Source organism: Prionailurus bengalensis, chromosome A3 (genome assembly GCF_016509475.1).
Source record: "Prionailurus bengalensis isolate Pbe53 chromosome A3, Fcat_Pben_1.1_paternal_pri, whole genome shotgun sequence".
Lineage (NCBI taxonomy): Eukaryota > Metazoa > Chordata > Mammalia > Carnivora > Felidae > Prionailurus > Prionailurus bengalensis.
The window spans coordinates 79,140,106-79,157,873 of record NC_057354.1 but is presented as its reverse complement, the minus strand read 5'-3'; the positions used below and the strand labels follow the sequence as shown (position 1 = coordinate 79,157,873).

Here is a 17,768-nt window from a genome sequence, read left to right as displayed (position 1 = left end):
CAGCTCTTTGCTGACAGCGGAGAGCCCGATGCAGGGCTGCAACTCATGAAATGAATCATGAGATCATGACCTGAGCTGAAGTCAGACACTTAACCGACTGAGCCACCCAGGTGCCCCCCGGATAAACAATATTCTATTAGCACATAGACCTTTTTTCCCCTGAACTTGAGACACGGTATGTCTGTTGGTTAACTTACTGGACATCTTAGGTAAAGTCTTATTCTAGTTTGATTAGTCATTCATTTCTCATATTTAAGTAATGGCCTTATAGAAAACACAGATTACATGATGAGTCCTCGAAGTTGAACTCTACCCTCTATTCTAGAATAGAAATATTTTCATTTTCATTTTATTAAGTTTTGTTTTAATATTCATCAGTAGTTATCCCCTGTCTTTGCCCCTAAAACTAGAGTTTAAGTGTGCCTGATTTTGATCTATATAAAATAGAATCATAACATAATATATCTTTTGTGTCTGGCTTCCTTCATTTGGTATTATTTTTAAGAGATTCATCTATATTGCTATGTGTAGCTATAATTTATTCACTTTCATTGTTATACAGTTTTCAGTTGCATAAATATACTGCAGTTTATTTATACTATTATAAATGGATATTAAGTTCATTTCTGGTTTTTGGCTACTTCCAACAGTAAAACCATAAGCATTCTTGTAGCTGTATTCTAGTGCACATACGTAGGAGTTTATCTAGGCTATATGCCTGTGAGTGGAATTGCTGAGTCATAGGGAATACATTTAAATAATATAATCTGAATTAACACTACAATTTATAGCCTATTAATCAGCTTTATTAGCTCATTCCTCCTAAATCAACTTAATGACAACAGCCTTAACTTTTCACTAATATTTTCTGACTCCCTGTCAGTGCCCTTATTAACATTAATGATATGACTTTGTCCACTAATACCCATAGCCAGTCAGTTTCATCTATCACTAGATGAAAGAATCACCAACCTTCCTTAGAAACTATATATTACAATACTAGTTATGCTACAAATATTCTTAATTACAACTTTTACTGCTATAGAATGAATTTTATTTTATATTTTATTTGAAGCAACATTAATTCCAATCCTAATCATCATCAGCCACTAAGGACACCAAATAGAATGATTAAAAGCAGGACTTTATTTTATATTCTAGTAGGATCACTCCCACTTTTCATTGCCCTAATCTTTATCCAAAATCTTACAGGTTCATTAAACTTTCTAATAATTCAATCCTGAACCGAAACAGTATCTAGTTCTTGATTTGGTTGAATGTCGACATTGGCTCAGGTCATGATCTCACGGTTTGTGGGTTCAAGCCCCACGTCGGGCTCTGTGCTGACAGCTCGGAGCCTGGAGCCTGCTTTGGATCCTGTGTCTCCCTCTCTGCACCTCCCCCGCTCACACTCTGTCTCTCTCTCTCTCTCAAAAATAAAATAAAAACATTAAAAAGAAATCACTCACTGCATATTCCTTTCTTAGCCACATAGCACTAATAATTGTAGCCATTCTTATCTAAACACCATGAAGTTACATAGGAGCTACAGCCCTAATAATTGCCCACAGCCTTACGTCAACACTATTTTGCCTGGCAAATTCAAACTATGAACAAATTCCCAGCTGAACTATAATTCTAGCTCAGGGATTAACAGACTCTCCTTCTACTAACAGCAGCATGTTGACTTCTAGTGAACCTTACCAATTTGGTCTTATCCCCAACAATTAGCCTAATTGGAGAACTATTTGTAATTCATTACATCATCATTTTCATTATCCAACATTATCATTATCCTAATAGGAATTAACATTGTTATTACTACCCTATAGTCCCTTTATATATTAATCAAAACATAATAGAGCAAACCATCATTCACATGAGAAAATGCTCTCATAGCCCCACATTTACTGCCCTGTGACTTATATCAGTTAACCCCCAAATTATTTTGACATCCATTTTTAATAAAAATAAAATTAAATATATTTTACCTAATAAAATATATTTTAATATATTTTAATAAAAATATTAGATTGTGAATCTAATAATAGAAACTCAAAACATCTTTTTTTTTTTTTAATTTTTTTTTTTACCGTTTATTTATTTTTGAGACAGAGAGAGACAGAGCATGAACGGGGGAGGGTCAGAGAGAGAGGGAGACACAGAATCTGAAACAGGCTCCAGGCTCTGAGCTGTCAGCACAGAGCCCGACGCGGGGCTCAAACTCACGGACCGTGAGATCATGACCTGAGCCGAAGTCAGACGCCCAACCGACCAAGCCACCCAGGCGCCCCAAAACATCTTTTTTACTGAGAAAATATGCAAGAATTAATTCATGCCTCCATGTATAATAATAACAGCTTTTTTAAACTTTTAATGGCTAGAAGTAATAATCCATTGGTCTCAGAACCAAAAAGTTGGTACAACTCCAAATAAAGGCAATAAATCTATTCACCTCTTCTATACTAATTTCACTATTTATGTTAACTTTACCAATCATAGTTATCACTTCTAAGATCTATGAAAGCAATCTATATCCATACTGCATAAAAACTATCATCTCATATGCCTTCATCCCACAATATTTGTTTATTGGGCCAAGAAAAAATTATTTCAAACTGACACTGAATAACCATTCAAACCCTGAAGTTATTGCTCAGCTTTAAACCAGATTATTTCTCGGGTGCCTGGATAACTCCGTTGGGTGCCTGGATAACTCCGTTGGTTAAGTGACCAACTCTTGACTTTGGCTCAGGTCATGAACTCATGGTTTGTGAGTTCTAGCCCTGCATTGGGCTCTGTGCTGACAGTGCTGGGCCTGCTTGGGATTCTTCTCCCTCTCTCTGTGTCCCTCCTCTGCTTACACTCTGTCTGTCTGTCTCTCTCTCTCTGTACTAAATAAATAAACATTAAAAAAAAAAAAAGAGTATTGCTTTTTCCACCTCAAGCCAGTTAGGCCTAACAATATGAAATATCTTAATGATATTAATCAACCATGTCTAACATTCCTACACGTCTGCACATTCATGCATTACAGTTTTCGGGTTCTTTGAATAAAGCTGGTGTATACAAACTTTTATGTGTAATCATTTGTGTGTATATTTTCATTTTGGGTAAATACCTTAGAGTGGAAATCTAAGTCATATGGTAGGTATGTGTTTAACCATATGAGAAGCTGCCGTGCAATTTTCCAAAGTAGATTTACCAGTTTATGTTTATAATCCACCAACAGTATGTGAGCATTGTAGTCGCTTCACATTCTTAGTAACACTTGGTATCGTCACTTTCTTTCATTTGAGCCATTCTAATGGGTGTATAGAGATTATATATTTATTTTTCTACTGACTAATAATGTTGAGCATCTTTTCAGGTAGTTACTTGCCATTCATATATCTTTGTGAAGTCTCTTCACATGTGACTTTATCAAATATTTTGCCCATTTAAAAAATTTGGGTTATCTTCTTTTCATTGAGTTGTAACAGTTCTTAATATAGTCCAGATCCACATCCTTATTATGTATATATGTGTTGCAAATATTATCTACCATGTTGTGGGTTGTTCTTTAATTTTCTTAATGATATTTGTCAAAGAAGACAACTTCCTACTTTTGATAAAGTCCAGTTCACCAGCTTTTTATTCATATGGTTCATGCTATTTGTATCCTACCAACAAATTTTTGTACACTGCAAGTTTACAAAGATTTTCTCCTATGTTTTATTATAAAAGTTTTCAGGGGTGTTGGGGTGGCTCAGTTGGTTGAGCCTCTGATTCTTGATTTCAGCTCAGGTTATGATCCCAGGATCGTGGAATCAAGCCCCGTGTCAGGTTCTATGCTGAGCATAGAGGCCTGCTTGGGATCCTCTGTCTCTCTGACTGTCTCTCTCTCTCTCTCTCTCTCTCTCTCTCTCTCTGTCCTTCTCCCTCTCTCTCCCTATCTCTCTCCTACTCCCCCTCCCTCCCTCCCTCCCTCCCTCTCCCTCTCTCTCCCTCTCTCTCCCTCCCTCCTTCTGCCCATCCCCCTGCTCATCCTCTCTCTGTCTCTAAAATTTTAAATAAATAAATAAATAAATAAATAAATAAATAAATAAATAAAATAAAAAATTTTCTTCCTTTTAGCTTTTATGTTTATATCTCTGATCCATTCTGAGTTAATTAAAAAAAATTTTTTTTTAACATTTATTCATTTTTGAGACAGAGAGAGACAGAGCATGAACGGGGGAAGGTCAGAGAGAGAGGGAGACACAGAATCCGAAACAGGCTCCGGGCTCTGAGCTGTCAGCACAGAGCCCAACGCGGAGCTCGAACTCACAGACCGTGAGATCATGACCTGAGTCGAAGTCGGACGTCCAACCGACTGAGCCACCGAGGCGCCCCCTGAGTTAATTTTTTAAATATACTGTGAGGTAAATGTTGATGTTTGTTTTTCTTTTCAGTACCATATGATGAAAAAGCCTTGGTTTCCCCATTGATTTCCTTGCTAACTTTGTAGAAAATAAACTGACCATATGTGTGTATATATATGTGTGTGTTTTTCTTCCATTGATATGTCATCAGTGGATTGTATATCAATAGTAAACTGTCTTGATTACTCCAGCATTATAGTATGTCTTGAAAACAGCAAATCTTTGAGCTTTGTTCTCTTTAAAATTTACTTTGGTGAGGAGTGCCTGGGTGGCTCAGTCAGTTAAGCGTCCGACTTTGGCTCAGGTCATGAACTCAGTTCATGAGTTCGTCCCACATCCGGCTCTGTGCTGACAGCTCAGAGCCTAAAGCCTGCTTCAGATTCTGTGTCTCCCTCTCTCTGTTCCTCCCCTGCTCACACTCTAACTCTCTCTTCCTCTCTCAAAAATAAATAAACATTAAAAAAAATAATAAAATTTGCTTTGGTGATTCTAGGTCCTTTGCATTTCCATACAGATTTTAGAATCTGCTTATCAATTTATTTTTTTCATTAATTTGGCTTAAATTTTGACTGGGATTGGGGCGCCTGGGTGGCGCAGTCGGTTAAGCGTCCGACTTCAGCCAGGTCACGATCTCGCGGTCCGTGAGTTCGAGCCCCGCGTCAGGCTCTGGGCTGATGGCTCAGAGCCTGGAGCCTGTTTCCGATTCTGTGTCTCCCTCTCTCTCTGCCCCTCCCCCGTTCATGCTCTGTCTCTCTCTGTCCCAAAAATAAATAAAAACGTTGAAAAAAAAAATTTAAAAAAAAAAAAAAGTAAATCATTTCGAGTCCTTCCTTTGCTCACTCTCCTATTGTCCCCATCTCCCTCAGAGTAAAATCAAACTCCTTTAATTGCTTAAAAGGGCCTATAGCAGCCCTGTCTTAGCACTACACCTCAGTTCTTTGACTTCTTCACCTGTTTCTGTCTTCTTTGACTGTTCAGCCACATTGGCTGCCTTACTGCTTATTCACTGGATACACCAGGCACAACTTCTGCCTCAGGGCCTTTGCTTGCTGTTACTTCTGCATGAAAGGTTTCTTCCTCAGATATATTCATGGCTTATTCCCTCACTGCCTTCACATCTTTTCTCAAATGTTGCCTTCACAGTGAGGCTTTCCTTGACTACTGTAGTGGAAATTGCAGATCACTTCTTCCATTCCTCGTTCCTCTCACTTTTCTCCACTGTCTTTATCACTTCGCATTGCATTTATCACATAAAATAGTGTGATTTCTTTGTTTTGTTTGTTTTATGATTCTTGGCCATCGGTTTTACAAAGGCAAGGGTTTATGCCTATTTTGTTTACTAATATATGCCTAACACACATGGGCATACAACATTACTTGTCATTGGGTGTGGCCACTCTGGACCATATTCAGCACGTCCTGCCCAAGTCGCCAGCAGCAGCAGTGCAGTTTATGTCTGTCCAAAGGTCAGATTAAAAGGAAGAAATGGAGAGTAGGAGGAAGGAGGTCCTACGTTCTCCCCTACTGCCCTCCCCTGCCTGGGGCCCTCCTACTTTTTTTCTTTGCTGAAGAAACAGAAAGCCTTTGAAGTTGAGATAATATACAGTGGAGAAAGAGACAGAGAAAATCATGTTCCAAAATAAATGACAGTGTATTCTGTACTTTCTAACATGTTATTTAAAAAGAATAAAACAAAATGAAGGGGAAAACCCCAAACCTTCTCCAAATATGTGGTTCTAGTCCCTTTTTCATTTCTATTGTTTGCTTAAACTAAGGTGCAGTAAGTGATTTTCAGACTTTTTTTGCTTATATACCCTTCTGCTGCCCCAAAAGAAGTTTGAGAAACTATGTACTCCCTCACATGTTTTGAAATCAATGTCTAAAATGTTTCCATTATAAGTTTAATTGGTAGTTAAGAATGTCACTTTTAAAAATGCTTCCATTGGACAGTATTCACAGGTGAAATGATTTGTCTTGGATTTTCTTTAAAAAAACAAAAAACTTGATGGGGCCACCTGGGTGGCTCAGTCGGTTAGCATCCAACATCTTCTCAGGTCATGATTTCGTGGTTCATGGGTTTGAGCCCCATGTCAGGCTCTGTGCTGACAGCTCAGAGCCTGGAGCCTGCTTTGGATTCTGTGTCTCCCTCTCTCTCTCTCTTTCTCTCTCTCTCTCTCTCTCTGCCCCTCCTCCACTCGTGCTCTGTGTCTCTCTCTCTTAAAAATAAATAAGCATTAAAAATTTTTTTTAATAAAAAAATAAAAACTTGAGGTCATTTCTTTACAAAAAAAAGGTAATGGAGATAGATAAAACTAGATTGGCAAAATGTTGATAACTTTAAGCTGGCTCAAAGGGTACACGGGAATTCAGGTATTACTCTTTCTACTTTTTTCTATTTATGTGTTGTTTTATTTTCTTCCTTTCATGTTGGAGATTTTCTCTAAATGAGTAAGTGATCTTTGTTCATTCATTGTTAAGCATAGGGCATTTTAAAAGCGATCGAAAGTTAGGTCTGTATAGAGCAGGACAGTGGTGCTTGTGGACTGGGTTTTATTGGAGGAAAACAGGTAGTAAACTGACTTTTTTATATGGAGAGACCACATATCACTTTCTGAAACTTTTCCCTCAGAAACCATCTAGTTCATTCAACAATGAATCTTCTAATCTTCTGTCCACAGAAGTATAAGTTTGGCTGCCTCAGTACCCAGAGCAGGGTGAGAGAGGGAACTGCAGGTCTCTATGCAGACTGTAAACTCTCACTGAACACTTCTGTTTTCCTTGCAGGGCCTTACTCCAGCCGTCCTCTTGCCAGGGGCTTCTGAGTGTAAATACCTCTAGTTTGGTACCCAGAGTATAAATCTGCCCTTGCATGGTGTCAGGGAGAGGACCTTGGGTTCTGTTCATTCCTCATACCACCTGTAAGCTGTTTCCCCTGTTAGCCCATTTCACACTCTGTTGTCTTACACGTCCAGTCCTCAGTTTTGCTGGGTTTGGAGGGGCAAGTATCTCCTTTTGCCAACACTTAAGAATCCACTTCCTATGCTCTGCTACTTTCCATTCCTGCATTTCTTTTTTGTCTTCATGTATGGAGACTTGGGGTGATGAGTTATTTTTTTGTTTCATTGTAGATGGAGTTTGTTTTTCTGTTTCTCATTCTCCATCTTATGTTGAGATGGTTTTCCAAAGAAGAAGCAGACAGAAAGGGCTTTATTCTACCACCTTGAAGCCATAAATCTTTATTTTATAGTAACAAATTACTTTAGCATATTTATAAAGTAATACCAAAATTTTTAAAAATTATTTTTCAAGTGTATTTATTTAGAGAGATAGTGTAGGCCTGGAGCCTGAACTGTGGATTCTGTGTCCCCCTCTCTGTCCCTCTGCTACTCGTGCTTTGTCTCTCTCTCTTTCTCAAAAATAAATAAACGTTAAATTTTTTTAAAAACCTGTTTTTCTTGGTAGTAATTTTGAGGTAAAATTGTATTTATGTCTTGAAATTGAGCTATATTTGATACGTTGAAGTCTCTTGAATCTGCAAGTTCACTTTATGTTAACTGATATTTCAGTGAGGATGCTACTTTTCTAAAATCACATTCTAGGGGGAAATATATTTGCATCCCCTCAGCCACACCCAGTTGCTAACAGATACTTGTTGAGATAGCTTCGCTTCACTGATATTAACTTCAGAGTTACCTGAAATTTAGTTGCCAAGTTATCCTCTCATTAGCATATGACATTAAAGGACAGGACTGAGCCATATCTGTCTTTTTTTTTTTTAATTAAAATTTTAAATTTGAATACAGTTAACACATAATGCCACATTAGTTTTACGTGTGCAACATAGTGATTAGAAAGTTTATACATTATGCTATGTTTACTACAAGTGGTAGCTACTATCTGTTGCCATACATCACTGTTAAATATCATTGACTACGTTCCTTATACTGTGCTTTTTATTCCCATGACTTCTTCATTCCATAACTGGAAAGCTGTATCTCCCACTCCTCTTTATCCATTTTACCAATCCCTCATTCTCCTCCCCTCTGGCAACCTCCAGTTTGTCTTCTGTATTTATAGGTCTGAATCTGCTTTTTATTTGTTTACTCATATGGTTTTGTGGGGGTTTTTTAGACTCCACATGAGCGATATTTGTCTTTATGTCTACCCCAGAGCCTTTCATTCATTGTCATCTCCCTTCCTCCATCCTACCCCACCTTCCCACCCCCACAGAATTTCCTCTGGTGGTTATTTCCAATTAAGTCCTTCAGAGCTAGGCAAACATCAGCACCTAGAATATTGGAAAATACAAGAAGAATTCTCCTTCTTAAACCTCAGAACTTAGAAATAGGATTCTCCTGGGAACTGGGTCAGTAGAGCTGTACACCCTAATTTTGCCTCGCAGATTCTGGGGCATTCTGTCTTTGCTGACTTGTCTTTGCCTTTTCCCTCTTGTCTTGTCAAAAATAAAAAGCTCAGTCTTCTTAATGCTGTCCAAAGCTTGTATTGCCGGCAGTGTTAGGGAGGGCTGGAGTGAGAAAGTTTAATCCCCCACTTCATTTTTTTCTCCCTCAACCCTATAGGGAAAGATAATGTAGAGGATATGAGTGGCTTTTCAAACAGAGCTGACATAACTTTTATTCATCAAAAGAGACACCCAGACTCATTCTGTTAGTCATTACATCATGGATGTGAGATCAGAGACTCCGGAGAAGAAGAATAAGATTGAGGCAGGGAGGTGGTAGAGGTGAGGAGACATGGGTGAGGAGGGGTCTTTACCTCAGCCAGGTGGGGGAGCCCAGCAATGGTTATAAGAATGTATTCTCCTGCCTCCTCTCTTACCTTCCTGTTTCTGCCACTACGCCAGACACCAAACCTGTCGCGAAGTGAGGAGCAGGCCCCGGTGAGGCAGATGCTCACGGCTGTAGCAAGCTGGGGAATGGGGAGGAGGAGAAGGAAAGGTTAGGCAGGCATGCTGGGAAGAGGAAAGAAGAGTTACTGTTGTTACTGACCTCGTCGTTGAACCTGATTCCCTGCTGCCTGTTTGTGTGAAGGTAGAATACATACATAAATGTGTGTGTGTGTGTGTGTGTGTGTGTGTGTGTGTGTGTGTGTGTTAGGAGAAGAGAGAATGGGGGGAATACCTCCAGCTTTCCACACAACTCTTGTCATTTTCCTGTTGGTACATTTTCTTTGTTATTATGAGTCATAAATGAGTCCAGGAGATGTGTAGAATTCAAAGGATTTTTAGAGTTTTAAAAAGGGCATTAGTGGTAATTTAGAAACCCTAGTATCACTGCTGGTCGCCAAGTCCTGCCTGTCTCTCTCCATTACCTCTTAAAGCTGCTTACTCCTCTCCATTCCCACACTATATTTCCCATGTAGGATAATGAGGCCTTCTGGTATAAGAACTATCTTGTTTTCTTAAGTTACCATGTAAGAAAAATAATAGTGTGCAGATGATGGCTATTGTGACTTAATTAAAGAAGATCAAATATTGTTCATTCTTTGCGCTGCCATGGGACTTTGTACATACGTAAATGTGGCACTTCTTCTGTTATGGTTTCATGCTTCGGAGTCATGCCCTAGCATGGCACTTAAAACCTGCTCATCTTTCGAGTTTCATCTCTAGTTGTTGAATCCCTACTCACGTTTATGTGCACGTTATATATAACCTGAGCACCAGTTTTACTGAATTGTAGCTCCCCAACATGCCATTTTTAACACCTCTCTTTCTCTCTGTCCTTCCCACCTGCCACCTCTACTTAAATCGGTGTCAATTTGGCTCTACTGTTACCCACTCTCACTGGTGCTAGATGAACCCCCAGCTCAGAACCCTAAGCTCAAAAGCCATTCCGAGGCATAGACTTCCCATGGTGTGTGTGTGTGTGGGGGGGGGGTTACCACAATATACAAGCACTTTAGCAAGCATGTTCTTCTGCTTCATTTAGCACTTGCCCAGAATTCTGTAATACAGTTAAAGCAGAGTCTGGGATTAAGTTGTGTGGTTCCTGAATTTTCAGGAGATAACATACTGCCTTTGGTACCAAATTTGATTAAACTTGATAACTTTAATGCCATTTGGTTCTGTTGGGGAGGAAGAATTAAATTGCTTACTCTAGAGAATGATTTTTTTCCCACTGACTAAGGAATAGAACATTTATTAAAATTATCTTGGTGACCTGAAAGAGAGAAATGTACTTTTCTTCCTCAGCAGAAGCAGGTCCAGGACATTATTAGCACGTAGTAAAAATTGAATAATTGAGCAACACTGACTTCTTTGGGATTCAGTCTTCCAGCCCCTGCTGTGTGATTAGTTCTGTCCAACCTGCTGGCATGCTTGAGCAGGAAGCCTGCAGAGGATTAGGAAGGAAAAACCCTTTAGCAAATCTCAGGTACTGAAGACAGTTGATTTAATTTTATATGTTACACATGGTAATCTGGTCTCCCTTGGCAACCTCCAGTTCTGCCCTACTTTATAATCAGAGGATGGCAGGACATGTTGCAGATTTGATGGGCATCACCTGAAAGTGACTGTAGAAAACAGGATTTGCTTTAAAAGCAGAGATGAAAAGTTCACTAAAAGAAGACAAAAGGGGGGTGCCTGGATGACTCAGTTGGTTGAACATCCAATTCTTGATTTTGGCTCAGGTCATGATCCCAGGGTCATGGGATTGAGCCCTGCATCAGGCTCCATGATGAGTGTTGGAGCCTTCTTAGGATTCTGTCTCTCTCTCTCTGTGTCTCTCTCTCCTTCTCTCCCCCACTCATGCTCTCTCTCTCTCAAAATTTTTTTTTAAAAAAGGACAGAAGAGTCTGAGTCCCCTTAAAGAAGGGATAGATAGTTCTCTATAGCTTAGATACCCATGAGGATTTTATTGATGAGAGAAGTTCCAGAACTACCTATGGCAGAGCAGTTTGGGAATCAAGTCATGGAAATCTTTTAAGGGATAATAATTTTATTATTTGTGAATTGCAGTTAAGGTTTTAATTCAAAAATGACAATAATAGTTACTATTTGTTAAGTACATGCCAAGAATCTTACTTGGTTCTTTACATACACAACTTCATTAAATTCCCACAGTGTCCCTTGAAGGGGAGTATTAATACCCCTTTATGGATGAAAAAACAAGTATTTATTGACCTCTTAAAATATGAAGGCTAAAGGAAGGTGGGGCAATATTGACTGCAAGTTTCAGCTTTGGGAGACCATTATTCACTTTTTTCTATGATCATAAAGTCCTTTAAGTCTTAATAGCCTCTGTTACAAAACAGTGTACTAACTAATGCCCATTAATGATGACTTTTGCCATCCAGAAAAGTTTCAGTTCATTCATTTTAGTCTAATTGTTTCATTTGGCACATTAGGAAACTGAGTGCCAGCAATTTAGTAATGCCTAAAGCCAGGTCTCCGGACTCCTAGTAATTTGTGTGTTATACCATATGCCCACATTCTTTGAAAGAGGGCTTGAGTAAATGAAGGAAAGAAGGATGGGGACTTGTAGTGCTATCAAAGGTGTTAGATTGAGCTAGCAAAGTAAACTACTGAATCAGAAGGTACTGATGAGATGTTTAGGCATTGGGAACAGCTCTAGTTCTAGTTGGCTCATGTCTGAACAAAGTAATTCACCTAAGATTTCTGAAAGAGTAGAAATCTTTAAAAGTATCTAGTGTCCCTCTGGTCTTTTGAAGTTTAAAAGGACAGGATTCTACATATGAACCACAATATGTGTGTAGAGGTGGGCGGGTCTACTAGTCTAATAGCAATAATGAATGGCCACTCCTGTGACATGTGGATGCAGAGACTACATATGGTATTTTATTGACTTATACACGTGTGCTTCTGTCATGTTCACAAAATGCTATTTGCTGAGGTAGGACTTGTCATTTGCTTTCTATAAGGTGACAGCTACGGGATGTCAATGGCAGACTGAGAAATCTTAGTGCCACACACTTACTGTGTCAAGCATTTTGCATGAACTTAATCCTTATAACAACCATGATTGTGAATGTTATTGTCTCCATTTTAGCAACTTTTTCAGTTTTTATTAACTCTTCCCAGAACATTTTCTCTAACATTTTATTATGAGCATTTTTTAAGGTTTTATTTTTAAGTAATCTGTACACCCAACATAGGGCTCGAACTTACAACCCCAAGATCAAAAGTTGCACACTCCACCAACTGAGCCAGCCAGGCACCCCTATTATGAGAATTTTTAAATGTTCAGTAAAGTTGAAAGAATTGTGCAGCGAACTCCCATATACCTACCTGGATTCTATCATTATTACTCTTTCTATATTTCCTTTATTGTATATCTAGTCATCAATTTATCCATCCACCCATCTTAGTTTTAGTTTTATTCCAAAGTGACTTACAGATGTTGGTACACTTACATATGGATATCATTAATTAGATAGAATTAAAAATGTGTAGCCCTCTTTAAAAAAAAAACAAAACTGAGGCCTTTAATTCTGTTTGGGGGACATAGTTTGTTCTCCATTACTTTGGGCCTTCCTCTGTGAAGAAGTAAGATATTTTAAGAAAAAAAGTAAACTCCTTATGCTACAAACTTGTATCTCATTAATGAGATAGAAATCTGTAGGGAGGAGGGAGATACCCCTGTTGAATTCCTAGGCCACAGTAACCCAGCATTGCAAAGTGGCATCTTACCTCATTTCTGACTTTAAATGAGATTGAGGTCATTGCCACATTTCTGAATACTTACTACTCCCCTAAAAAGAGTTTGATTAGCAAATTAGTTAAGCACTTTAGTAATGATATTGGAACTTCATTTCAATGAACATTTTTCCCCCTTTTCTCTTCTTCTGGGTGTGACTAAATTGCCTACAGCATGCTGCATGGTTGCTGGTAAAACAGGAAATGGGGTAAGTAATTTAGGTAGGGAATTTTTTCTACCATTTAAATATAAGCTACCTGATTCTTTTTTTTTTTAAATGTTTATTTATTTTAAGCTACCTGATTCTTAAAGTACTTTTACTACTACTGCCTCCTTTTTTAGAGTGAGTTCACTAGCTCCTAGAGAAATTAACAGAAAGAAAACAAATTTATGGTATGACTTAGGTGTCAACCTTATTTAATTAGTTTATTTGCATGGCATCTTACTAGTGTCTATTAAAGTGGATTCATTTTTTTGTAGATTTAACAAGAATGTAAATACATATTTTACATTTATATAAGGCACTTATATAATGTAGTTTGGCAAGCTGTTATAAAAGAATAAATTTTATACTGGTCTTAGAAACTAGATTATAAAACTATGCTCTAAAAGATACAAAGTAAAATCCTAACTAAAGCAGAAAAACAGTTGAGTTTATACACAGATAAAACATATAAAACATAGGTCCACAGTCCTTTATCTGAAACCCTTGGGGACCAAATATGTTTTGGAACTTAGAATTTTTTTAGGTTTTAGAAATGCAATATGGTGTTAGATACCATATATAACATACCCCTCCCCTCATGGTCTGAGGTGGTACTCTGTAATCAAACACATTTATATTTCTGCAGTGAAACATGAATATTCACACTAAGTTTGATACACAAAGCTTCTAAAAAGCTTCACACGTTCAAGTCAGTGTTTGCTTACCAAGTTAAGAAAAAAATCTTTAACTTTCCAGACCCTCTTGGATTTTGAAACTAAAAATTTTATACCAATATAAAAAGGGCCATGTGACTACTAGAGGTTCCTGTGTACTCTGGAGAGAAAAGCACAGAGAGAAGTATAGATTTCTGTATTAGAATCTTATACTTGGTTAAGTGATTTATAAAAAAAGTAATTGATTTGGCTTGTTTGTTGATTTATTTCCTCTTTCATATCTGCTTTTCTGGGAGGGTAATAGCAATATATCTGTCAAAGGTTTTGGCGTTTAGTTAGGTTGTGTTAGATTAGTCTCAAATGCTTGTGTTTCTGGAATGATAAAATTTGATCCTGTGTTTGAGAAATTTTTTAGCACAGAGAATGCTATTTTCTAAATGTTTCCAGTTTCCATCCACATTGCTTGTGAGCTGCTGTTGTTATCCTTTATTGAAGAATTTTAAACTAAGCTTAGCTCTTCAAAAGATCCTGTTCAATATAGAGATACTGGAACAGAAAAAATATAAACTACTAATCTTTTCCCTCAGTGTCCATAGTTCATTCTACATTCAAAATATTGTAGAGGAATTGCCATTAAAGAATTGATTCAATGAATTAAGAAAAATTAATTGTGCTTGGATATTTTGGTTCATCTTTCCTCTGGAATGGCTGTCATGTTGTATTGATAGAAAAAGTGATTGCAGTTGACATCCTTATCAGTAGTTATCTGACACAGGAGAGAGGGAAACGTGATACTAAGTACTAAATTGGGACTGAATTTAATTCAATGACTACTAATTCCTCTAAAGGACCATCAAGCATATGCTAAGGACTTCTATGAAAACATTTACCCTACATTATGTTAGAGAAGTTATGGGGTGCCTGGGTGGCTTAGTCGGTTAAGCATCGGACTCTTCATTCTGGCTCAGGTCACGATGTCACGGTTTGTGAGTTCAAGCCCCATGTCGGGCTCTCTGCTGACAGCATGGAGCCTGCTTGGGATTCTGTCTCTGCCCCTCCCCAACTTTCTCCCTCTTTCACTCTCTCAAAAAAATAAACTTAAAAAAAAAGTTATTAGCCACATTCATGTGGCAGAAAGTGAAATCTGGCATTTTAAGTGTTAATTATTTGCCTTATATATTAAGGTTTCCAAGCTGTCTATTAACCCTTTCTAACAGCTCTTTAATCTAGAAGGAAAAAATAATGGAATTTTTTTTTAACTGGACTAAGATATCTAAATGTATTTAAAAGACTATGAAGGGTTTAAAATGCCACTTTTCTTAAATACATGAGTAATGTTTTAACTCATATTTAGGATTGGTTTTTGCTGTAACCCCTTGTACTCTCTTGGGTGTAAACAATGTTTAAATGGTTTTCTATTCTTGTATTTTTTTGTTTCAACTTTTTATCCTTTAAAATGTGTTCTCATACATTAATTATTTACTTTTCAACTGTGATGCTATATTATGCCAATATCATTAAACTGTTGATACAACATCAAATAGTCTTTTAAAATACTTAAAAAGTTTCTAATATTCAGAGAATTGGGAACAGTTTATGAAGCTCAAACACTTAGTGTTTCAATAAGTTCTTAAATGTAGAGAAATAATATGATTATTTGTCAGATATAGTTTATCAGGGTATTTCATTGTTAAACCACAATTCCAAAGCATATGAAAGCATTCTGTGTAATCAGTTATACTTTCAACTGGATATCGAATTGGTACATCAATTATTTCTTAACTTTATTTCTAGAGGAAAGTCATCTTTACATATTTTTTAGATCAATTACATTTAGCCATTAGCTAAATTATTTTTTGTTTTCTACCTGCAGTTAGTAGTGTCTTTTGGTCTTCAAGAATTAAATTACAATGAATATTTGATATAAGTAGTCATTTTCTATCAGTGAAAGTTGTACATTAGAAGAAATGATTCACAAGTTGGCCCTAACATCTCTTTTGTTAAAAGAAGCCCCGTATATAGCTGTAAGACTGATTTGTAGTTTTAATAATTTGAATGAAGTGGACTTGTTAATGTATTAGTGATATAATATTATACTCAGCATAACAAAGCAGTTTTAATAATATCATAGCATGCATGTTTTTCTTTTCTTTTCACTTCAGTTCCTTTCTTTTTTTTCTTCCTCCCTCCCTTCCTCTTTCTCTCCCTCTTTCTTCCTTTCTCTCTTTCTTTCTCTCTTTTTATTTTTTAAGTAGGTTCCATGCCCAGTGTGGGGTTTGAACTCATGACCCAGAGATGAAGAATCTCATGCTCTACTGACTGAGCCAGCCAGGCACCCCCTTCAGTTCCTTTCTATAACAACTTTAGTTATAAAATTGTTCAAACTCAAACTAAAAGCTAGAAATCATAGTTGGGACTTCCCCAAATCTATTTATTGGCTCATGAGTAGATTTGGGGGGAATGTCAGATTTTTATTCAGACATTTTTCTGATATTAAATTGACAAGCATTTCAGCACATCGATATTTTAGAATTTAATGTTTCTTCTTCAGCAGTAAAATACAGCTTGTACATTGATTTCCCAAAAGTAAGCCCCATTATCAGGAGAGTAGATGCAAACATTTTTAGTCTGGATGAGTTATCCTAATACACAGTTTTGTTGTTTCTGAGCAATACATAATCCCTTCTATTACACCTTTCTGTCTTCTGATGTATAAATCTAGGAATCTGGCAATGATAGCTCAGAAAAGGTCATTAGTATTCTTTTGTCTTTGAAGCTTAAAAACTATCTTATATACCATTTTATTTTATTTAATTAATTAATTAATTAATTTATTTATTTATTTATTTCATACCATTTAAAATGTTGTTTTTTGATTCTACTAGATGACAAGGTCCACGAGCTGAGGGATTTTTGTCTACTTGTTCTCTACTTTCTAACTAATATGTAAAATAGCGCCTGGCACATAGTAGGCACTCAATAAATATTTTTAAATAATTGCATAAATTTTTGCCTTTAGTTGAAAAAGTGAAATTTTTCATGTCAGTGAATTAATTTTTATGTTATTCAGAAAGCAGAATCTGTCGCTGGGAAGAAACGATATAGTACAGCTAAAAGAAGCCTACAAATGGATAACTCACCCCCTGTTTTCAGAGGAACTGGGTGTTCCCATTGATGGAAAGGTATTTGATCATCAGCACTGTTAATTTTGTTCGCTGGTTTTACATCATCATATGGCAGAGTTTTGATTAGTCAAAATAATCTTCTCTTTAAATAATAGAGGATTTTTAAACTTTTAACATATTAATTTCTAACAGTCTTAAATTGAGAAAGTTTTTATTTTTTTAAGACTTCTTTGTGATCTAAGACATTTATGTGTATAACAAGTATAGTGTACCCTAACTGACTTTAAAAGATTAGAAATTAATCTATGCCTTTAATATATTTATAGTTTAATTGGAGAGACACATATTAATACAGAGCAATACATAAGTAACTATGAGTAACTTATGTAACTTAAATAGTCAACTCTGGTTATCTGTGGCTAATCTTATTTTCAGATATAATCAATCAACTACAGTGAGTGAGGATCCAATCTATCCCACCTTGTTGGTATCTCAAGTCCCTCCTTTTCAATTTTAGGTAGACACCGCCTTTGAAACCAGAACACTTAGCTGTCTGCCCTATTCCAGAACAGACCTCACCTCAGTCTCCAGAATGGATTGAATTTAGGGGAGAGTTCGACAGGTTTCCAGATGTGGAAACAGGACATATTACCAGCTTCTCTTAAATTAGATTTTAATAGTATGGC

General features: G+C 37.0%; 1 protein-coding gene across 1 annotated transcript in view; it reads left to right on the top strand.

Moving 5' to 3' along the window:
* The window catches only part of PUS10 (pseudouridine synthase 10), a 73,840-nt gene that overhangs the window by 22,209 nt on the left and 33,863 nt on the right, over positions 1-17,768 (top strand). Inside the window, exons 5-6 of the mRNA XM_043603452.1 lie at positions 13,252-13,286; positions 17,028-17,139. Of these exons, the coding sequence (XP_043459387.1) occupies positions 13,252-13,286; positions 17,028-17,139 (147 nt within the window). The remainder of the gene's footprint in view (positions 1-13,251; positions 13,287-17,027; positions 17,140-17,768) is intronic.